Here is a 23,357-nt window from a genome sequence, read left to right as displayed (position 1 = left end):
AGGGTGTCTCTGTGTCCCATGCTTTTAGCTCCAGTCCTCAGGTGTGACAGGAGGATCACTTTCCATCCCTGGGCGTGGAGACCCCTGTGGGAAGGGATCCCCGAGGGCGCCTCTGGCTCAGCCTCCCTCCATGGCAGTTAACACCCACAGCCTTCCCTAGAGCAGCCCTTCTGCAGCTCCTGGCGGGTGGCTTTCCCTCCCTGGCTTGTTTCCCCCTCGGGGAAGCCAGGGGAGGTAGAAATGAATAACCTTAAAGGCCTGTTGGCAGGAATGTGCTGCCAAGCCTGCCCCCTGCCCTCTGTCTCAGGCTCTCGACTCCCTCGAAGCTGCCCATCTCTCCGTCTGCCCCTCTCCATGTTTGGGCATTCCCACTGCTGTAAGACAGTAGCCCCTGTCACTCCTCCAGGTGCCGGTGGGGAGACGCCGGCCAGCGCCAAAAGCCTTGGCGGGTGTGAGCCTGAGTCCAGCGGAGACGGTGGGTGCTGGGCTGGGTGGAGGTGCTGGGCTGGGTGGAGGTGCCGGGGGCTGTGTCTCTTGGAAGAGAGGCTGCTAATGCTCTCCTGCACCCCCAGTTCAGCCCACTGTCCCCCACTCCCCTCAGGTCACAGCAGGATTCTGCTTCAGGGGAGGGGTTTGTTGGAACTGTGAAAAGGAGGCAGGAAGGAGCACCTTGTCCTCAACTCACCCAGGAGGCCGCGCCTCACCCAAGTCCAGGCAGAAGGGATGCATCTGGGAGCTGAACCCTCAAGTTCCATCCACCCCTGCTGCCATCCCCCTCCCCAAAAGTGGGGGCCTCCCTTTTCTTTGCTCTGCTGTCTCCTATTCTGTCCTCTGCTTCGGAGTTTGAGCCCCAGAATGGAAAGCAGCCTTAAGAAGCCACACTTAGGAAGTCCACATGCCTCTGCTCATTTCAGGAAACAGGCCTAGACAGAGGACGGACTTGAGCCCAGGGCACCAGGCCCCTTCCCCTCACTGACCTTTCACCCTGACTCTCATCCAGCCTTTCTGCCTGCCTGTCCTCCCCCTCCTGCACCCCTGGTACCCTCCCTCGGCTCCTCCAGCAGCTGCCCTGGTGGTAACCAAGAGACGCCCCCATCCTGGAGCAGGGGTGGGGAGGGGCAGCTCAGAGCAGCTGCTTCTCTGAGGAAGCTGACACCAAGGCCAGCGTTCAGCAACAACTTGTGGCTTTGCACCCAGCGCCGGGGTCCCCGCCCACCTGGCTCCCTGCTGTCCCTCTTCCCCACTGCTGCTCGGACTTCCCTCTGACCCTGGTGGCTCTGTGTCTCTGCTCCCTTTCCCCCTAGGTCTAGACATCTGTCCTTATTTCCCCCAGACCTGTCCCCAGAAGTCAACCCTTCCCCATTCCTTTGGTCTGGAGCCCCTGCTTGGTCTAGCTTCCCCAGGCCCCGACACCTTTCATGGGGCCTGCCTAGCTCCTGCGCGCACACAGCATGGGCCTGATCCTGTTCCCCTCGTGGACAGATGCAGCAGGGCAGAGTGCAGCGCAGACCACAGGCCTCTGGGGCTGGCCACAGAAACCCCGTTGGTTAGAGCACAGTGTGGGATGAGGTGACCCTCAGTGCACGACTTGGGGTGACCCCTGCCCCCATCCTGAGACAGTTACCCCTCCCCCTCTGCCATCAGCACATTCTGTAGCCTCTTGGGTTACTTGGCTGCCTTGGTGTCCCATTTTCTTGGGGGGGTGGGGATTCCCTATCCAGGATGGGGGGGCCCTCAGGGCTCTGTTCCCAGAGGCTGAGTTAGAGCGATGGGGAAGGGGGGGCAGTTTTGGGGAGAGACAGGCAGTGCTGGCTTTGCTCACCAGGGCCTGGACACTAAATCCCTTGTTGATGGCTGTGGCAACCCCTCCCTCGGGTAGGGTTACCATCTTCGGCCCTGTCCCCTTGACTCTCTCCCCTCACTTCCCCTTGTCCCTCTAGGAGCCACTCACTTCCTCTAGCCCCCAAAAGATGTTCTCCCTTCATCAGTCCCCCAAAGGCTTGGGGTATCTCTGCCACTGCTTCAGCAAACGGGGTGAGGAGGAAGGAGACTGCAGCAATGGAAACAGGCTCCGGGCAGATGAGGCAGGAAGGGGGGTGTGAGGAAAGGGACAGGTGAGGCCGGGGATGGAAGAGGGCTCAGGGAAGAACTGGGGGGATGAATTTGGAATGGGAAATTCAATGCAGCTGGGGAAGTCGAGGCAATGGGGGGGCAGGGTCAGTAGCAGATGACAGAAAGTGAAGTTTCTCCCTACCCCACTTCCCTGGGGCTGGGGCTACCTTTGCGTCCCTCATGAGTGACATCTCAGGCTGCAGCCCCACTGTTCCCCCTCTGTCAGCAGAAATATCTCTCTTTTCTGACCCCTCCTGCTGGAGTCTCAGCCAGCCAATCCCTGATCTGGAGGAGGGGGGAGCCCGGCCTCCCCCTGCTCCTTCATAAGGACCAGCTGGGGGCCGGGGGGTGGCCGGCTGCTCAAGTGGGACGGGGGTCAGAGCTTTGTGGAGGGAAGAAAAACCTGGAGGGGGCAGGAGAGTAAAAAGAAGAAACCCAGGCAGACAGGCAGTTGGACACACTGAGGAAGACCCCCCACGAGTGGGAACCCCCTGGAAGGAACACACCGGCCCCGGCCCCCAGGAAGGGAGCACAATGGAGGCCGCTCATGCTAAAACCACGGAGGAATGTTTGGCCTATTTTGGGGTGAGTGAGACCACGGGCCTCACCCCGGACCAAGTTAAGCGGAATCTGGAGAAATACGGCCCCAATGGTAAGTGTCCCTTGGAAGAGAGGCTGGTAATTAATGCCCTCCTGCACCCCCAAAACACACGCACACGCATGCACGCGTTTCTCCCTTCAGGGTTTCTTAAGGAAGAGCTGGGCCGTTGTCCAATGCTCGCAGGGGGAAGAAGATACTGAGAAAACAGAGTCCCGAGATCCAGAGTTTTGGGAGGTTTTAATGGGATGACCTTGATGAACTTCAAGGTGGCCTGATTCTCTTACCTTAGCCACAAAGTCTTGGGTGTGGGGGGCATGAGGCTGAACCCCAAATGAATCTGTCCTTTTCTTCTTTTTCCTGGGTAGAGCTCCCTGCTGAGGAAGGTAAGTTACTGAAATCCCTGAACTCTCATAAATGACCACCCCCTACCCCGCCCTGTCCCACTCCCTCCTCCCTGCCTCTTTAGATTCCTTGAGCAAATACCCCTTCCCAAAAGGCAAATCTCCCTCCCTAAAGGTTAAGAGTCCTGTCCGGGGCAGAAGTCTCCCAGGCGCTTTCTCCTTGAAGCAGCCAACCCTTGAACTGCCCCCCACTTTGCCGAGTCTGTTTCTGGACTCCAGGCGAGCTTCTTAGCCCTTCTCTGGGCACCAAGCTGTCTGCCCACCACCCTAGAGCCTCCCCACTGCAGGCCGGAGTCCAGGGCGCTCCATCCCAGACCTTCACCCACTAGACCTTAACCCGGGGCCCTCCCCTTGCCTCCTCCCCCAGGGAAGACCCTGTGGGAGCTGGTGATAGAGCAGTTTGAAGACCTCCTGGTGCGGATTCTCCTCCTGGCCGCATGCATTTCCTTCGTAAGTGTGGGAGGGTCTCTGGGGGCTGGCTGGGGGTGTGAGGCTGGGATCGGGCGAATGCGGGGCTCGCAGTCACTGGATCCTCCCGTCCGAGTCCCGAGCATCCCATTGTACAGACGGGGCGGGCTGGGGGGCAGCAGCGGGTGTGATTCGCGTCCTCCTCTCTCCTCCCCTGCACCCCAGAGGCAGGTTTTATTTTAAGCTTTAAGGGTGTTCTCAGCCAAAACACCGAAGCTAAGCCACCCTCGCGGCTTCAAGAGCTTGGAGAGCTCGGGTTACCCACCCGAACTCCAGGCTCCAGGTCCCGCCGCGATGCCGGCTGCAGCGCGGGGGCCACTGCCACTCCCGGCATGCGCCGGGCGGACGGCCGCTCCACCAATCCCCGCGCCCGTCGGCGCCCCTGCCCCGCCCTCCCCAGCCGCCTGACGCTGATTGGTCGAGGGGAGGACTCGCTCCTAGTGGCGGGAAAGCGCGGCGGTGTGAGGCTGACTCCAAGGAGCCCGGCGCCCGGTCAGGGAGGGCACTGGCATCCCTCGCCTCACCCGCCCAGCCTGGCCTTAGCCCTTCCCCGCGCTCCCTAGGCACCCCCACCCCCGCAGGGCATCTCCATGGCTCTGCCTCCTCTCCCGCCCTGGGGACTACTTCCCATCCCGCGGTCCATCTGCATGTCGCGGGTTCTTCCGCAGCATGTGAGTCTTGCTGGGGACTCTGGAGGCAACGAAAGCCTCCCTGTGCCTTGGTCTCCGAACGCAGGCCCCGTCGCGTTAAGCACACGCTGGCAGGGCCTCTCCTCTCCCTTCTCAGATTTGTTCCTTGACATTTGCCTGCTGCCGGGCGGTGGCAACAGCTGGGGCGGGGCGCGCGCAGGAGGCCCCGTAACCCTATCCCCGCTCCGGCTCCCTCGTGAAACCGGAGCTTCCCTGCCTTGGCCGAGGGGGAGGGCTGCGGGGGCCAGACCGCCTGCGAAGACCACAGGGTTTTTCCTCTCGGGTTTTGGCTCCCGTGGGATGGATGTGGCTGTGCGGGGAGTTGGCCTGAGCTTCGCTTCTAAGCCAGCAGCTTGGTCAGGGAAACCTGAAAGCATTCCCAGCTAATCCCCCAAGTGGTGCAAGTCTGTGCGCGCCCATCCCGCTGAGTAAGGCGGTGGCAGGGCCTGCAGTGGATGGACAGACCCTCAGACGGATGTGGGGCCACAGCGCCCCGACGGTGTCCGGCCCTCCTGCTGGCTCCTGCACTCTCCTGCACAGTTCTCCCCTTTGCAGTGGTCCACTTCCTTTCTCCATCTGTTTTGGGGCCTCATTACCTGTCATTCTCCTTTCCCCTGCTCCCCAGGTGCTGGCCTGGTTTGAGGAAGGTGAAGAGACCATCACTGCCTTTGTTGAACCCTTTGTCATCCTCTTGATCCTCATTGCCAATGCCATCGTGGGGGTTTGGCAGGTTAGCGTTGACCCTTCCTTACCCCTTCATGTCCCAACACTGAAGGAGAGGCCAACCCTCCCTCCAGTCTCCTCCTCCTCCATCACCTCCCCCATACTTGCCTCTTCCTCTGGTCCTATCCCCTGGTCTGGAATGGGATGGAGTGTGGGGAAGAGGTGGGAGACTGTGACCCACTGTCACTTCCTGGCTATGTGACCCTGAGCAAGTTCCTTCATCCCTCTGAGCCTCAGTTTCTTCATCCATAAAATGGGGCTAGCAATCCAGTGTGAAATCGACTAAGATGATGCATGTGCCTGGCACACAGTAGGAATTCAGTAGACGCTAGCTTGATTTCCTTCTTCCACTGACCTGACCACCCCCTACATGTCCTATCCTCTGCTTCCTGGTTTGTTTTGTTTTGTTTTGTTTTGTTTTGTTTTTAGGTCATTTCCAAAGTGAAAACCCAAATGCTACCTTGCTTTGGTTTTAAGAAATGTCAGGCTATAAGCCATTTTTTGGTGCTCACTGGTTTCTGAACACTGAGGATAGAAATAGCCACTTTCGTACTTTGGGAGGCCGAGGCGGGTGGATCAGTTGAGGTCAGGAGTTCAAGAGTAGCCTGGCCAACATGGTAAAACCCCATCTCTACTAAAAATACAAAAAAATTAGCTGGGCATGGTGGCGGGTGCCTGTAATCCCAGCTACTCAGGAGGCTGAGGCAGGAGAATCACTTGAATGGGGAGGCGGAGGTTGCAGTGAGCCAAGATTGCGCAATTGCACTCCAGCATGGGCAACAGAGTGAGACCCGGTCTCAAAAAAAAAAAAAAGAGAAATAGCACTTTCTCTTTGCCCCAATGTTACAGGCGCAGCAGAGCCACCTGTGTCTGTGGTGCTGGCAGGTCCAGGACAGCATCTGCAGGGCAGCCTCTGATTTTCTTTGATTTTTTATTTAGATTTTTCTTTTTGAGACAGGGTCTCATTCTGTTGCCCAGGCTGGAGTGCAGTGGCGTAATCTCATCTCACTGCAATCTCTGCCTCCAGGTTCTGGTGATTCTCGTGCCTCAGCCTCCCAAGTAGCTGGGATTACAGGCGCGTGCCACTACGCCCGGCTTTTTTTTTTTTTTTTTTTGTACTTTTCGTAGAGACGGACGGGGTTTCACCATGTTGTCCAGGCTGGTCTCGAACTCCTGACTTCAAGTGATCCGCCTGCCTCGGCCTCCCAGAGTGCTGGGATTACAGGCGTGAGTCACCATGCCCGGCCTGATTTTCTTTGATTCTTCTTTGTTCTCTCCCCAAAACCCTCTCACCTGTTTTCACCTGTAGGTGACAGTTTCCTCAACATACACACACCCCTGCCTGTGTGGGGTTTTGTTGCCTCCCCCGTGCCAGGAGCCACAACTCCATAACTCTGCCTGTTGTGTATAACCCTGCCTCCTCCACCCTGTCTCCTCAGGAGCGGAACGCAGAGAACGCCATCGAGGCCCTGAAGGAGTATGAGCCAGAGATGGGGAAGGTCTACCGGGCTGACCGCAAGTCAGTGCAAAGGATCAAGGCTCGGGACATCGTCCCCGGGGACATCGTGGAGGTGGCTGGTGAGTGACAGGGACGGCTGGTCCAGGATGGGAGGCCTTGGGGCTGAGGCCTAGGAGATGCCGGGGGCTGGTCAGGCTCGGATCCGGGTGTCCAGGAGGATGACGGAGTCTGCTTCTCTTTCCGACTCCTCAGGTCATCCCAGGCCACTCCGGCCACATCCCCCCCTCCCCAGCGGAGTCTCAGCAGGAACAGCCAGTCCTGTCCCTGAGGCTGCAGGCAGACCCCCTGCTCCCCATCCTCTCACCCTGCACTTGCACTCGCAGGCAACAGGTGGAACCCGGTCGCTGCCAATGGCCCCGTCTCCACCCCCTCCCGGGCCTGGCTTCCCCCTCCTTCCACCCACCCCAAGCTTGGTCAGCTTTCAGTCTTGACCTCTCTGTGCCCTTGAGGCCTCTCAAAGGGGAAGGAGCGAGGGCAGAAGGGAGGAGGGAGGCCGAAGGCTCGAGCCCCCGACCATGTAAGGGAAACTCAGGCCCGGCACGGAGCACGGGACCGGGGAGGAGGGAGCTCAAGGAGGGCCCCGCCCGCGGCAAGGGACACTTAATGCCTGGCCAGGGAGGGGTGGGGGCCAGGTGGCTAAGATTACTGGGATTCTGCCCCCTTCAGCGGTTTTTACGTTTGCCCTGAGCAGGCCTTCCCAAAGCTCCAGGCCCCTGCCAGGGGGAATGGCTCTTCAGAGGCCTCCTTCCCTGTAGCAGACACCCGAATCACCACCCCAGGGAGCTTGGGCAGAGGGAGTGAGGGCAGGCTGAAGACCCCAGCGCCCCATCACAGGGCAGCTTTGCCGCCGTGACAGCATGGAGTCAGCACCATGAATGTCTATAAATATCATGCGGGCTTGGGTGACAGGGTGTCCCGCCCGACTCTATCCCGACCTCCCTCCTCCCTCCTCAGTCCATTTCCTCTGGCACAGGAGGGGCCCTTAGAAACAGAGGGAAAGGAAAGCGATTGGACCCTGTCCCCAGTACCATCCGTGGGACCAGTGCGGAATTAGGCAGCGGCCCTGGGAGATTCTTAGCCTCCTCCTAAGGTCTCTGAGTCTGGCTGGGCATCCACCTCTCCAGCCCCCCGACAAGGTGGTTTCCATGGCCTGCCAGCCCACCTGTGCGTCTCCCTGGCCTCACCTCCACCCATTCACTCTCCAGCCTGTGCTGCCCACCCCACTCTTCCACACCTGTTTCCTGCCCAACCCCCGCTTCTCTCCTGTCCCATCCTGTCCTGTCTTGTCCATGTCCCCAGCTCACTCTCCCTGGCTCCCCGCCTCCCTGCCTCCCTGAGATGCTCAGACCGGGCTGTCAGGTTCCCGATATGTGGTCCTCTCCATGACCACCCTGCGCCCCCCGCTGCCTTGAGTCCTGCCCACTCATACCTTCCGCTCACTCCTCTCCTGCCTTGCCCTTCACTGTTCCTCTTGATTGCCCTCGATTTTCTCAATTTCCATATTTTCCCGTTTCTCCTTGCCTTCCCTGGCTGTCCACTTCATTCTCTCACCCCGACACCCCTTCTCTCTAATGCACCCTGTTTTCCCTGAGTTCTTTCCTTGCCTTTCCTCCTTGCCTTTCTCACTCCTGTCTCCCAATCTCAATTATAGCTTCTTGTCCTACAGCTGGACTGTCCCTAATTTCCCCTCCAGTCATTCAGTGGGCATTTATTGAGCATGTACTATGTGCTGAGCAGTACACCTGCCCATCCCTTCTCAGGGCTCACAGCCAGTGGGAAGAGATGTGGGAGTTCAAGACCAGCCTGAGCAACAGAGCGAGACTCCATCTCGCTGTGGACACGGGGGCAGAAGGGATGGGTGTCACAATGAGGGGTTGCCAGCTTCAGGAGCTCATGCCGAGGGCCTGATGCAAGCCCTGGGAGCCTCCCTGAGACCTGAAGGATGGATGAGGAGAACGAGTCAGACACAGATTGGGTTTTTCTTAGGAAGGAAGAAAATTCCATTCCCAAGTGACCTCCCTCTTCCCTACTCTCTCCACAGTGGGGGACAAAGTCCCTGCAGACATCCGAATCCTCGCCATCAAATCCACCACGCTGCGGGTTGACCAGTCCATCCTGACAGGTCTGCTGGCCTGGGTGGGAAGATGCATGGGGGTGGGATGTGGGGAGGAAGAGGCAACAAGGGGGAGGTGAGTGGAAAGACAGAGAACCCTCACTGTCTGAGCAACATAAAGAGACCCTGTCTCTACAAAAAAATTTTAAAAACTAGCTGAGCATGTTGTTGAGTGCCTGTAGTCCTGACTACTCAGGATGCTGAGGCAGGAGGATCGCCTGGGTACAGGAGGTCAAGGCAGCAGTGAGCTGTGATCACACCACTGCACTCCATCCTGGGCCACCCTGTCTCTGTCAAAATAAAAACAAAAGGCTGTGCGAGGTGGCTCATGCCTGTAATCCCAGCACTTTGGGAGGCCGAGGTGGGTGGATCACCTGAGGTCAGGAGTTAGAGACCAGCCTGGCCAACATGGTGAAACCCCGTCTCTACCAAAAAATACAAAAAACACAAAAATTAGCCAGGCATGGTGGCAGGCACCTGTAGTCCCACCTACTCAGGAGGCTGATACAGTAAAACTGCATGAACCCAGGAGGCTGAGGCTGCAGTGAGCCAAGGTCATGTCATTGCACTCCAGCATGGGCAACAAGAGCAAGACCCCATCTCGAAAAAAAAAAAAAAGACAAAACAAAACAAAACCCAGCACTGGGGCCTCCCCCTGGCTCGCTAGTAGTGGCTGTGGCAGTGGCAGCACTGTTTGACATTTTCTTTTTTTTTTGAGATGGAGTCTTGCTCTGTCACCCAGGCTGGAATGCAGTGGCGCGATTTCAGCTCACTGCAACCTCTGCCTCCTGGCTTCAAGCAATTCCCTGCCTCAGCCTCCAGAGTAGCTGGGATTACAGGCGTCCGCCATCACGCCCAGCTAATTTTTGTATTTTTAGTAGAGATAGGGTTTTACCATCTTGGCCAGGCTGGTCTTGAACTCCTGACCTCGTGATCCACCCACCTCAGCCTCCCAAAGTGCTGGGATTACAGGTGTGAGCCACCCACTGCACCCGACCTGCTTGACGTTTCCATTCTGTCCCAAGCCTGAAACGGGACGGGTAGTGGGAGAAGGCTGGATGTTGTTGCCCACTCTCTAGATAGCCACCAGCCCACCCCTTCCACATGGACATAGGGCCACAGACACCTCGAGAACTGTCCTGTCTCCTTCAGCCTCCTCAAAAATCCTCCAGGGAGGAGCCATGAGATTCTAGGACAAGATAGGGGGTTCAGATACACTGAAAACCATGGCTGCTAGGCTGGGCGTGGTGGCTCATACCCGTAATCCCAGTGCTTTGGGAGGCTGAGGCAGGAGAATTACTTGAGGTCAGGAGTTTCACACCAGCCTCGGCAACACAGCGAGACCCCATCTCTATAAAAAAAATTTTTTTTTAATTAGCTGGGTATAGTGGTGTGCACCTGTAGTCCCAGCTACTTGGGAGGCTGAGGTGGGAGGATTGCCTAAGCCCAGAAGCTTGAGGCCACAGTGAGCTATGATTACCACGGCAGTCCAGCATGGACAACAGAGCAAGACCCCATCTCTATAAAATTTTTTTAAAAATTAGCTGGGCATTGTACTGCACACCTGTAGTCCCAGTTGTTTGGGAGGCTGAGGTGGGAGGATCACTTGAACCCAAGAGTTTGAGGCTGCAGTGAGCTATGATCACACCACTGTGTTCCAGCCTGGGCAACAGAGCAAGACCCTGTCTCTATAAAACCACCATAGCTGCTTCTGTTTCTGCACTGGCAGGGAGAAGCGAAGAAGAGGCAGAAAACATTCCCCATGGTCCCAGGGGGCAAGGGCTAGGCTGGCCCAGGCTTGCTGCTGAGCCCCTGCTCTTAGGGTGAGGGAGGCATGGTCGTAAGTGTAGGTCCCCCTTCTTCCCAGAAACATGCTTGACAGTTAAAAGTGTGGCTCCAAATATGTCCACGTATTTGATTTTCACCCAAGACATTGTTTTGCAGTGTACATGTCCTTGTCCTCATTTTACAGAGGAGCACATGGAAGTTAGGTGATCAAACACAGCTTGTTAGTGGTCAAGCTGGGGCTCAGGTCAAGGTCTTTTTAAGAGCCGTGGACTTCTGGCTGGGCACGGTGGCCTGTAATCCCAGCACTTTGGGAGGCTGAGGTGGGCGGATCACTTGAGGTCAGGAGTTCGAGACCAGCCTGGCCAACATGGTGAGACCCCGTCTCTACTAAAAATACAAAAAAAAAAAAAAAAAAAAATTAGCCAGGTGTGACAGCATGTGCCTGTAATCCCAGCTACTTGGGAGGCTGAGGCAGGAGTATTGCCTGAACCCGGGAGGTTGCAGTGAGCTGAGATCTTGACACTGCACTCTAGCCTGGGTGACAAGACCGCAACTCTGTCTCAAAAAAAAAAAAAAGGAGCAATGGACTTCCTAGCTGCCTTCAGTGGCTTCTTCCAGAGTCCAGACATCCCCCAGGATGGCTACTTGGTCCTTACCAGGAGCTGTCCTGCTGAGCAGGGAGAGAGTTAGGCACGGGAAGCCTGGGAGAAGGACATGATGTCATCCGAAAACCCCTTGGCCCCTTCTCCACAGGCGAGTCTGTATCTGTCATCAAACACACGGAGCCCGTTCCTGACCCCCGAGCTGTCAACCAGGACAAGAAGAACATGCTTTTCTCGGTGAGCAATCCGGGACCAGCCATCACACACTCAGTCAAGCCAGGTGCCCGGGTTGGAGAGAAACATGGCATGTGAGAAGAGATGGCGTGGGGAGATGCGGCATGAGGGTCACCTCTTGCCTGATTCCCTGCCTCCTCTTTCCCTTCCCAGGGCACCAACATTGCAGCCGGCAAGGCCTTGGGCATTGTGGCCACCACTGGTGTGGGCACTGAGATTGGGAAGATCCGAGACCAAATGGCTGCCACAGAACAGGACAAGACCCCCTTGCAGCAGAAGCTGGATGAGTTTGGGGAGCAGCTCTCCAAGGTCATCTCCCTCATCTGTGTGGCTGTCTGGCTTATCAACATTGGCCACTTCAACGACCCCGTCCATGGGGGCTCCTGGTTCCGCGGGGCCATCTACTACTTTAAGATTGCCGTGGCCTTGGCTGTGGCTGCCATCCCCGAAGGTATGAAAGCCTTTCTTTTCTCCTCCCATTTGCTAATCCCATCTGCAAAGACCCCTTTTCTTTTCTTTTTCTTTTTTTCTTGTTTTTTGAGATGGAGTCTTCCTCTGTCACCCAGGCTGGAGTGCAGTGGCGTGATCTCGGCTCACTGCAAGCTCCGCCTCGCGGGTTCACACCATTCTCCTGCCTCAGCCTCCCTAGCAGCTGGGACTACAGGTGCACGCCGCCACGCCTGGCTAATTTTTTTATATTTTTAGTAGATACGGGGTTTCACTGTGTTAGCCAGGATGGTCTCGATCTCCTGACCTCTTGATCTGCCCACCTTGGCCTCCCAAAGTGCTGGGATTACAGGTGTGAGCCACCGCACCCGGCCTTGCTCAGTGCAACCTCTGCCTCCTGGGTTCAAGTGATTCTTCTGCCTCTGCCTCCCAAGTAGCTGGGCTTACAGGTGCACGCCACCATGCCTGGCTAATTTTTGTGTTTTCAGTAGAGATGGGGTTTCACCACGTTGGCCAGGCTGGTCTCGAACTCCTGGGCTCAAGCAATCCACCCACCTTGGCCTCCCAAAGTGCTGGGGTTACAGGCGTGAGCCACCACGCCTGGCCCAAAGACCCCTTTTCCAAGTAAGGTAACATTTACAGGCTCCAGGGATTAGGATCTGGTATCTTTGCGGACCATTATTGTTTGTTTGTTTAATAGAGACAGAGTCTCACTCTTGTTGCCCAGGCTGGAGTGTGGTAGCACAATCATAACTCACTGTAATCTCGAACTCCTGGATTCAAACAATCCTCTTGTCCCAGCCTCCTGGGTAACTGGTACTACAGGCAATCACCACCACGCCCAGCTAATTTTTAAATATTTTCAGAGGAGTCTCACTGTGTTTTCCAGGCTGGTCTCAAAGTCCTGGCCTCAAGTGATCCTCCCGCCTCAGCCTCCCAAAGTGCTAGGATTATAGGTGTGCACCAACGTGCCCAGCTGGGGGCCACTATTTAGCCCCTTGCAGGTTCCCTCACACCCTCCCCTTGCAGGTTCCCCTTGCAGGTTCCCCTTGCAGGTTCCCTCACACCCTCCCTCCCTCTCCACAGGTCTTCCTGCAGTCATCACCACCTGCCTGGCTCTGGGTACCCGTCGGATGGCAAAGAAGAATGCCATTGTAAGGAGCTTGCCCTCCGTAGAGACCCTGGGCTGCACCTCTGTCATCTGTTCCGACAAGACAGGCACCCTCACCACCAACCAGATGTCTGTCTGCAAGGTCAGGAGCAGTATGGGCAGCGCGCTCAGTCAGAAGGCTGCCTGTGGGGGTTAAATGGGCCCTCCAAAGATAGAGGTCTCCCTTCATCACTGCTGGCTTCTCATCTGGGCCTGCAAAATGCTCAAAGGGCAGTAGAATGCCATCCTGTCTGCCATGAACGGGATCAGAGAGGACCCTTGTGCCCCAGCCAGACAGCTCACTCTGACCACCATCCATGCACCAGGCACTGCCACACATCGTCTCTCATCCCTCACAATAGCCCATTCAGAGGATGGTCTCATTATCTTCATTTTTTTAATTAAAAAAAATTATTATTATTTTGAGACAGAGTCTCACTCTGTTGCCCAGGCTGGAGTGCAGTGGTGTGATCTTGGCTCACTGCAACCTCTCCCTCCCGGGTTCAAGCGATTCATCTGCCTCAGCCTCCCTAGTAGCTGGGACTACAGGTGCCTGCCACCACGCCTGGCTAATTTTTTTGCATTTGTAATAGAGACAGGGTTCGCCACGTTGCCCAGGCTGGTCTTGAACTCCTGGCCTCAAGTGATGTGCCCCTGTTCGCTTCCCAAAGTGCTGGGATGATAGGTGTGAGCCACGGCACCCAGCCTAACTTCCTTTTTTAGAGGAGGAAAAAGGCTCTGAGAGATTAAATGACTTCCCCCAAGATGCACAGTTAATAAATAACAGAGTTGAGCTTCAAACCCGAGTCTGTGTGGCCCCAGAGCTTCTGCCTGTGAAGTAGATGGCTCTCCAGAATGGTCACTCATGACAGGGTCCAGCCAGACTGCCAACACCGACCGTGAACAGCATTTCCTAAAGCAGGGCTCTTAATCTTTTCTGTGCCTCACACCCCTTTGCAGTTGAGCTCTTGTCAGGATAATATTTCAAATGTATATTAATAAAATAAAACGGGCCAGGTGCAATGGCTAACGCCTGTAATCTCAACACTTTGGGAGGCCAAGATAGGCAGATCACGAGGTCAGGAGTTCGAGATGAGCCTGGCCAACATGGTGAAACCCCATCTCTACTAAAAATACAAAAATTAGCCAGGCATGGTGGTGCGTGCCGGTAATCCCAGCTACTGGGGAGGCTGAGGCAGGAAAATTGCTTCAACCCGGGAGGCAGAGGTTGCAGTGAGCCGAGATCGCGCCATTGCACTCCAGCGTGGGCGACGGAGTAAGACTCTGTCTTAAATAATACAATGAAATAAAATAAAATAAGCCAGGGGTGGTGGCTCATGTCTGTAATCTCTTCAGGAGGCCAAGGTGGAAGGATCACTTGAGCCCAGGAGTTTGAGACCAGCCTAAGCAACATAGTGAGAGTCCACCTCTACCAAAAAAAAAAAAAAAAAAAAAATTAGCCTGATGTGGTGGTGCACACTTGTAGTCCCAGCTACTCAGGTGGCTGAGGCAGGAGAATCACTTGAACCCAGAGATTGCTTGAGCCAGGAAGTCAAAGCTACAGTGAGCTGTGATCACACCACTGCACTCCAGCCTGCATGACAGAGCGAGACCCTGTCTCACGCACAAAAAAAATAAAATAAAATAGGGCTAGGTACGGTGGCTCATGCCTGTAATCCTAGCACTTTGGGAGGCTAAGGCGGAAGGATCACTTGAGCCCAGGAGTTTTAGACTAGCCTGGGCAACACAGTGAGACCCCACCTTTTAAAAGATAAAATAGAAAGTTAAAAAATAAATAAACAAAACAGGATTCTGGGTTTTTTTGTTTGTTTTTTTTGTTTTTTGAGATGGAGTCTCACTCTGTTACCCAGGCTGGAGTGCAGTGGCCCAGTCTCGGCTCACTACAACCTTCACCTCCCAGGTTCAAGTGATTCTCCTTCCTCAGCCTCCTGAGTAGCTGGGACTACAGGCACGCACCATCACACCCAGCTAATTTCTGTATTTTTAGTACAGATGGGGTTTCGCCATGTTGACCAGGCTGGTCTCTTAACTCCTGACCTCAAGTGATCTGCCCACCTCGGCCTCCCAAAGTGCTGGGATTACAGGAGTGAGCCACTGCACCCGGCCAGGATTCTGTTTTAAAAATACATAGGAAGCTGGGCACAGTGGCTCATGCCTGTAATCCCAGCACTTTGGGAGACCGAGGTGGGTGTATCACCTGAGGTCAGGATTTTGAGAATAGCTTGTCCAACATGGAGAAACCCCGTCTCTACTAAAAATACAAAAATTAGCTGGGCGTGTTGGCAGATGCCTGTAGTCCTAGCTACTAAGGAGACTGAGGCAGGAGAATCACTTGAACCCAGGAGGTGGAGGTTGCAGTGAGCTGAGATCGCGCCATTGCACCCCAGCCTAGGCGACAAAAGCAAAACTCCATCTCAAAAAAATATATAAAAGATCTGGCACAGTGGCTCACGACTGTAATCCCAGCACTTTGGGAGGCCGAGGTGAGCAGATCACCTGAGGTCAGGAGTTCGAGACCAGCCTGACCAACATGGAGAAACCCTGTCTCTACTAAAATACAAAATTAGCTGGGCGTGGTGGCACATGCCTGTAGTCCCAGCTACTTGGGAGGCTGAGGCAGGAGAATTGCTTGAACCTGGAAGGCGGAGGCGGTGAGCTGAGATCGTGCCATTGCACTCCAGCCTGGGCAACAAGAGCAAAACTCCGTCTCAAAAAAAAAAAAAAAGTAGCCAGATGCGGTGGCTCACACCTGTAATCCTAGCACTTTGGGAGGCCAAGGCGGACGGATTACCTGAGGTCAGCTTGGCCAACATGGTGAAAACCAGTCTCTACTAAAAATACAAAAAATTAGCCAGGCGTGGTGGTGGGCACCTGTAATCCCAGCTACTTGGGAGGCTGAGGCAGGAGAATCGCTTAAACCCAGGAGGCGGAGGTTGCGGTGAGATTGCACCACTGCACTCCAGCCTGGGCGACAGAGTGAGACTTTGTCTCAAAAAATAATAATAATAATAATAAAATAAAACAAAAATAAAAAAGTAAAAAAAAAATACATAGGAAAGATACATAGGGTTACAGAGGAAACCAATGATTGTGAAATACAGTTCTATCAAAATTTTTAAAAACAACTTTGTAATTTGGCAACATACATGCTTCTTTATTAAGGCATTAATTAGGGAGTTCTCGCAGTGGGTCTAAGCACTATCATAATGTTGAAGCAGTGGTGAGCATAAATTATGCTATTTTGAGAGATCTGCAACAGTGGTAATGTGATAGGAGGAAAGTATCTGATTAAATTGGTGACAGTCACAGGTTTTGCTAATACTAATGTGGTCTGTTGACAACATGCATAACTGGAAGGAAATGTCAAATGTCAGCTTGAGAATAAGAAAAGCTGTCATTTTTTTCTTGGCTATCTCAGTTCTTGGGCTCCTTGCAGGGTCTTCCACTGACCTCAGGCCAAGAACCCCTGCTCTTCACAGAGTTTTGTGGAAGACTACACCCATGAACTAGAAATTGCTGTTCTGAGAAGCAAGGGCTGTGTGCTCAGATCAGGGTGAGAAAGGCTGTAACCTTGGCTCCTGGGTGAGACCCACAACGCCTGCTGGTATTTGAAAGCCTTAGAGGAGGCTGACTGTGTAAAGAAGATGGATTCTGCTTTGCCCCAGAGGTTCCCAAGTTTTTTTTCTGACCACAGAACTTTTTTGTCTTGGAACCCATCTTAACCATCTCTCTTCTCGGGAATGAAAAGCCCAGTCTCTGTTGCGTTTGCCCAGGATTCAGGGTAGGCCACTCCTCCTGGGCACTGCGTTCTCCACATCCCTCTAACGCACAGGCCACAAAGCCAGACCACAGGCTCGTGTGACTTGGCTCCTGTCATGTTTCATAAAAATGAATTAATTCTCACGCCTGTAATCCCAGCACTTTGGGAGGCCAAGGTGAGTGGATCACCTGAGGTCAGGAGTTCGGGACCAGCCTGGCCAACATGGCGAAATTCCATCTCTACTAAAAATACAAAATTAGCTGGGCATGGTGGCGCATGCCTGTACTCCCAGCTACTCTGGAGGCTGAGGCAGGAGAATCACTTGAATCCAGGAGGCGGAGGTTGCAGTTAGCCGAGATTGCACCAGCCTGGGCAACAAGAGTGAAACTGCATCTCCAAAAAAAAAAAAAAGAATTGCCCATATATTTGAAAGTCAAGAGGCTGGGCATGGTAGTTGCCTGTACTCCCAGCATCATGGTGGGTGCCTGTACTCCCAGCACTTTGGGAGGCCAAGGCAGGAAGATCACTTGAGCCCAGGAGTTCAAAACCAGCCTGGGCAACATAGTGAGACCCAATTTCTACCAAAAAAAAAAAAAAAAAAAGAGAGAGAGAGCAAGAGAGACAGGCATGGTGGCATGTGCCTGTGGCCCCAACTACTTGGGTAGGCTGAGGTGGGAGGATCACTTGAGCCCGGGAGGTTGAGGCTGCAATGAGCTATGATCACACCACTGTACTCCAGCCTGGGCAACAGAGCAAGAACCTATCTTAAAAAACAAAAAGAAAAAGAAAAAGTCAAGAGATTTCATAGGAAGATAACCTGAATTTCTAGCTCTTCCTGCAAAACTGGAAGATCTGGCCACATGCAGCTGGAGCTGTAGATGGTCCAGGTGCCAACAGGTGGGCTGTTTGCCACAGTCCCCACCATACCGTATTGTGTTCCATCTTATTTTATTAACTGGTCTACAGAAGCTCCAGCACAGCACAGCCTGCGGTCACTCGTTTGTGGTATTTTTTTTTTTTTTTTTTGAGAGTTTGGCTCTTGTCGCCCAGGCTGGAGTGTAATGGCACGATCCCGGCTCACTGCAACCTCTGCCTCCCAGGTTCAAGCGATTCTCCTGCCTCAGCCTCCAGAGTAGCTGGGATTACAGGCGCGCACCACCACACCTGGCTAATTTTTGTATTTTTAGTAGAGACGGTTTCACCATGTTGGCCAGGATGGTCTTGCACTCCTGACAGGTGATCCACCCACCTCAGCCTCCTAAAGTGCTGGGATTACAGGTGTGAGCCACCTCGCCCAGTCTCAGTAACTATTGTTTTAAGGCTGTTGATAGAGGATGATTGCAACAGCTTGGTGGGAAGTGGGTAGGGTATACGGGGGGGACAAGGAGGGGTGAGTAGGAGGGAAATGGTGGGAAGGTAGGTGTTGGCAGCGCAGGCCTCCCTTGATGCAGGTGCCCACCCTGGGATGGGAAGAGGTGGACATCTGTGTGCCTGCCCTTCTCCCCTGCAGATGTTTATCATTGACAAGGTGGATGGGGACATCTGCCTCCTGAATGAGTTCTCCATCACCGGCTCCACTTACGCTCCAGAGGGAGAGGTGTAAGTCACCCGGGCATCTTCTCCCCAGCTCCTCACGCCCCTTCCCACACCCCCTTTCTCCCTGGGGCCCTCCATGTGGTTTTGCTCTCCTTTCACTCTCCTCTTCCTCCCCGACCTTGTTCTCTCTCCTGATATCCGAATTGGCTCTCCCCACTGTCCTTCCTGACCCTCTGCTGCCTGCTCTTCCTGTGCCCTCTCTGCATCTCATTCCCTGTTCTTCTCCACTATCTCTGTCCCTTCCTCCCCTGACCCTGCTGCCAGCTTGAAGAATGATAAGCCAGTCCGGCCAGGGCAGTATGACGGGCTGGTGGAGCTGGCCACCATCTGTGCCCTCTGCAATGACTCCTCCTTGGACTTCAACGAGGTAACCTCTCCTTCCCCTTCCAGTTGGCTCAGAGTCTGGGCCTCCTCCGAAGGCCAGGAGGAAAGGGTTGGAGGAAGGGGACCCAGTACACCCAGCCCTCTGCCAGGGTGCAAGGGAGGCAGTGGTTTGCTTCCTTCTTACGCTAGGTGGAAGGAGGGTGTGACAGGTAGGAGCCTGGGGCACCGACTTCCTCTTCCTCCTCTGCCCATCTCAGGCCAAAGGTGTCTATGAGAAGGTCGGCGAGGCCACCGAGACAGCACTCACCACCCTGGTGGAGAAGATGAATGTGTTCAACACGGATGTGAGAAGCCTCTCGAAGGTGGAGAGAGCCAACGCCTGCAACTCGGTGAGCCTGCGGAGCCCCTGCCACAGGGCCGTCTCCACTCTATGCTGCATAGACTAGAGGAAGGCAGAGGCCCTGGTTGGGCAGAGCCTAGTGCCTGTGCTGGGACCCCACCCAGGCAGCGGACAGCCCCTGCAGCTTCTCCATAGGCTGATGTGGGTGGGACCCATTGTCCCTGGGGCTGCCTGGCGGCCATGCCCTTGATGAATCTATGATCACTTCTGCCCGCTGTGTCCTGAGTTGAAGTGGACAAAGCTGGACACGGAAACCACAACGGACCCATCCAGGAGCAGCCCCAACTTCATCTGTTATTCCTTTGTTTCTAGAAGCACACTTGTTTTCAGCAGATGATGAGTCCTGACTTAGGATTTGGGAAATGTGGCTACTGCATCTATAGGGAAAGCCTTTCCTTGCCCAGATGAACCCGGCCACTTCTAGGACTGTCACTCCCAGTTATTGCTATTGATACTTGCTGAACGTCTCCATTAAGCACTTCTCTCTGGGGAATTATATTCCCCACATTTCTCTCTTTCTCTCTTTTTTTGTATATGCAAAATGCTCATTGCTACTTTATTTAATATAACAAAAAAGCGGGCCAGACACAGAGACTCACGCCTATAGTCCCAGCATTCTGGGAGGCTGAGGTGGGAGGATCACTTGAGCCCCGGAGTTTAAGACCGGCCTGGGCAACATAGTGAGACCCGCATCTCTACAAAAAAAACAAAAACAAAAACAAAGAAAGAAAGAAAAAAAAAAGAAAAAAATTAGTTGGGTGTGGTGGTGCAAAACTGTACTCTAGCTACTAGGAAGGCTAAGGTGTGAGGACTGCTGGAGCCCAGGAGGTCAAGGCTGCAGCAAGCAGTGATTGCACCACTGCACTCCAGCCTGGGCAACAGAGGGAGACCCTGTCTCCAAAATAAACAAACAAACTGAAAGCAACTTAAATACCTGTCAATAGAGGACTAATTTTTAAAATTTATAAATGATAATGCAAACATAAATTTTTATTTATTTATTTTTGAGATGGGGTCTTGGCCTGTCGCCCAGGCTGGAGTGCAATGGCTATTCATAGGTGTGATCACAGCGCACTGCAGCCTTGAACTCCTGGGCTCAAACCATCCTCCTGCCTCAGCCTTTCAAGTAGATGAAGCTACAGGCATGCACCACTTTTCCTGGCTACTGATTTTTTGTTCTTTTTATTTTTGTTTTATTTTTTGGAGAAGTATCCATGATACATTTGGTGAAAAAGGCTTTCATTCTTTTTGTTTGTTTGTTTGTCTGTCTGTTTTGAGAGTCTTGCGGTGTCACACATTCTGGAGTATAGTGGCACGATCTCAGCTCACCACAACCTCCGCCTCCTGGGTTCAAGCAATTCTCCTGCCTCAGCCTCCCTAGTAGCTGGGATTACAGATGCAAGCCACAATGCCCAGCTAACTTTCTGTATTTTTAGTAGAGACGAGTTTTTTTTTTTTTTTGAGACGGAGTCTCTCTGCTTTGCCCAGGTTGAAGTGCAGTGGGGCCATCTTGGCTCACTGCAACCTCCGCCTCCTGGGTTCAAGCAATTCTCTTGCCTCGGCCTCCTGAATAGCTGAGATTACAGGCATGTGCCACAACGCCCAACTAATTTTTGTATTTTTAGTAGTTTCCCCATGTTGGTCAGGCTGGTCTTGAACTCTTGACCTTGTGATCTGCCTGCCTCGGCCTCCCAAAGTGCTGGGATTACAGGCGTGAGCCACTGCGCCTGGCCTTCATTTTTTTTTTTTTTTTTTTTTTGAGACAGAGTTTTGCTCTTGTTGCCCAGGCTGGAGTGCAATGGTGTGATCCTGGGTTCAAGTGATTGTCCTGCCTCAGCCTCCCGAGTAGCTAGAATTACAGGCACGCACCACCACGCCTGGCTAATTTTGTATTTTTAGTAGAGACGGGGTTTCTCCATGTTGGTTAAGCTGGTCTACTACTAAAAAATACAAAAATTAGCTGGACATGGTGGCGTGTGCCTGTAATCCCAGCTACTCGGGGGGCTGAGGCAGGAGAATGGCTTGAACCTGGGAGGCAGAGGTTGTAGTGAGCCAAAACTGCACCACTGCCCTCCAGCCTGAGCAACAGAGCAAGACTCCATCTCAATATAAATAAATAAAAATTAATTCAAATTAAATAATATACAGAGTACCTCCAATGCTCCACAGCAATTGCTCAGTTGCACCAATTGTACAGTGCAGATCACATAACATTTCTATCATTACTAAAAGTTATAGGGCCAGGTGTGGTGGTTCATGCCTGTAATCCCAATGCTTTAGGAGGCCAAGGCAAGAGGATTGCTTGAGGCCACGAGTGAGACCAGGCTGGACAACACAGGGAGACTCTATCTCTAAAACATTTTTTTAAAATTAGCCTGGAGTGGTGGCATACAGCTGTGGTCCCAGCTACTCAGCTGGCTGGGAGGCTGAGGCAGGAGGTTTGCCAGAGCCAAGGCTACAGTGGGCTATGATCACGTCATTGTACTTCAGCCTAGGAGACAGCACAAGACTCTGTCTCTAAAGAAAAAAATAAGTAAATAAAAATAAATAAACAAACAATGAAAGTTTTTTTTTTTCTTTTTTCTGAGACGGAGTCTCGCTTTGTCGCCCAGGCTGGAGTGCAATGGTGCGATCTTGGCTCACTGCAATCTCTGCCCAGCTAATTTTTGTATTTTTAGTAGAGACAGGGTTTCACCATATTGGCCAGGCTGGTCTCGAACTCCTGACCTCAAGTGATTCACCCGCCTCAGCCTCCCGAAGTGCTGGGATTACAGGCATGAGCCACCGCGCCTGGCCAATAATGAAAGTTCTATGGGACAGTGCCACAATAGGCCATCCTTTTCTTCTGTGCTTTAACCTAGGACCCTGAAGCACTGTGGCAACACTAGCCTTGGGATTTTCTCCTTTTGTGCTATAGGGACCAGACTTAGTGTTCGTCTCAGCCTTAGCTTGGGGTCTGCTCTGACCTCCAGATTCTTTTTGACCATTTTAAGAGGACTGGTCTCCCCTCCCTGTCTCCTCTCCAGGTGATCCGCCAGCTAATGAAGAAGGAATTCACTCTGGAGTTCTCCCGAGACAGAAAGTCCATGTCTGTCTATTGCTCCCCAGCCAAATCTTCCCGGGCTGCTGTGGGCAACAAGATGTTTGTCAAGGTCAGAAATTGGAATGTGCCTCAGCCCCCTCTTCTTCCTACTCCTAGCCACCTGTCACTGCCCTGGAAGGAAAGTGGTGGTCTCTGAATGCTGTTCTGGTCTCCTAGGGTGCCCCTGAGGGCGTCATCGACCGCTGTAACTATGTGCGAGTTGGCACCACCCGGGTGCCACTCACGGGGTCGGTGAAGGAAAAGATCATGGCGGTGATCAAGGAGTGGGGCACTGGCCGGGACACCCTGCGCTGCTTGGCCCTGGCCACCCGGGACACCCCCCCGAAGCGAGAGGAAATGGTCCTGGATGACTCTGCCAGGTTCCTGGAGTATGAGGTAAGCAGCTGGGAGCCTCCCACTGTCGTGGAGCTGGTGGAAGGGCCGGGTCCCAGCCATCCACTCACAGCTCCACCACCCAGATCATTTCCTACCTCGTCAGTCAAGTTGATGGCTCCTTAGTACAGGCCATGGAATCACAGGACACTAGAGTTTCAAAGAACCTTGGGAGGCCGGGTGCAATGACTCACGCCTGTAATCTCAGCACTTTGGGAAGCTGAGGTGGGAAAAGCGCTTGAGCCTAGGAGTTCAAGACCAGCCTGGGCAATGAAGTGAGACCCCATCTCTATTAAAAAAAAATTTTTTTTAATTACCTGGTTAAATTCATAGGGGTCTGGGTAAAAAGTAAAATACATTTTTTAAAATGTTAAAAGAAAAGAGATGAACTGGACATGGTGACACACACCTGTAGACCCAGCTACTGGGGAGCCTGAGGTGGGAGGATCACTTGAGCCCAGGAGTTGGAGGCTGCAGTGAGCCATGATCCCACCACTGCACTCCAGCCTGCATGACAAGCAAGGCCCTGTCTCTAAAAACAAAAAACAAAAACACACACACACACACACACAAAAGAGAGAAAGAATGAACCTTGGGAATCATCTAGCAAATGTGATCTGTGGTTGGTAACAAGGTGAGCCACTTGAACCAGAACAGGAGCCAATGCCACTCAGCACATAGGGGAGTTCAGCTGTTGTGTTTTCTGTAGCAAGACTGTCTCGAGACAGTTGATCTGTGTTCTGGCAAAGACTCCTTACTTATACTAGACCAGCACCGGAATGGCACCACAGTCCCTCCTTTCATTTTATACAGGGGATTTCTTTTTAGTTGTGGGTCACGTAGTGGCACTGCCAAAAGCAGAAAGCAGTACCTCACTTCCAGTTCATGTTCTTTCTATGAAAGACACATTTTGGCTGGGCATGGTGGCTCCCAT

At 53.5% G+C, this 23,357-nt stretch overlaps 1 protein-coding gene across 2 annotated transcripts in view; it reads left to right on the top strand.

Moving 5' to 3' along the window:
- Positions 1 to 2,472: 2,472 nt before the first annotated feature.
- The window catches only part of ATP2A1 (ATPase sarcoplasmic/endoplasmic reticulum Ca2+ transporting 1), a 25,945-nt gene continuing 5,060 nt past the window's right edge, over positions 2,473 to 23,357 (top strand). Inside the window, exons 1-14 of one of the 2 annotated variants that reach the window (XM_055365663.2) lie at positions 2,473 to 2,764; positions 3,079 to 3,096; positions 3,482 to 3,564; positions 4,897 to 5,001; positions 6,434 to 6,572; positions 8,555 to 8,635; positions 11,168 to 11,253; positions 11,404 to 11,701; positions 12,784 to 12,950; positions 18,139 to 18,227; positions 18,489 to 18,591; positions 18,806 to 18,937; positions 21,975 to 22,100; positions 22,208 to 22,426. In XM_055365663.2, the coding sequence (XP_055221638.1) occupies positions 2,647 to 2,764; positions 3,079 to 3,096; positions 3,482 to 3,564; positions 4,897 to 5,001; positions 6,434 to 6,572; positions 8,555 to 8,635; positions 11,168 to 11,253; positions 11,404 to 11,701; positions 12,784 to 12,950; positions 18,139 to 18,227; positions 18,489 to 18,591; positions 18,806 to 18,937; positions 21,975 to 22,100; positions 22,208 to 22,426 (1,764 nt within the window). In that variant the 5' untranslated portion in view covers positions 2,473 to 2,646. Of the gene's footprint in view, positions 2,765 to 3,078; positions 3,097 to 3,481; positions 3,565 to 3,994; positions 4,254 to 4,896; positions 5,002 to 6,433; positions 6,573 to 8,554; positions 8,636 to 11,167; positions 11,254 to 11,403; positions 11,702 to 12,783; positions 12,951 to 18,138; positions 18,228 to 18,488; positions 18,592 to 18,805; positions 18,938 to 21,974; positions 22,101 to 22,207; positions 22,427 to 23,357 lie in introns of those variants that run through there. The other variant, XM_031003100.3, reaches the window with a different exon arrangement.

This window comes from Gorilla gorilla, chromosome 18 (assembly GCF_029281585.2).
Source record: "Gorilla gorilla gorilla isolate KB3781 chromosome 18, NHGRI_mGorGor1-v2.1_pri, whole genome shotgun sequence".
Lineage (NCBI taxonomy): Eukaryota > Metazoa > Chordata > Mammalia > Primates > Hominidae > Gorilla > Gorilla gorilla.
Note: the sequence above shows the minus strand (reverse complement) of the source record. Positions and strands in the feature narration are given on the sequence as shown.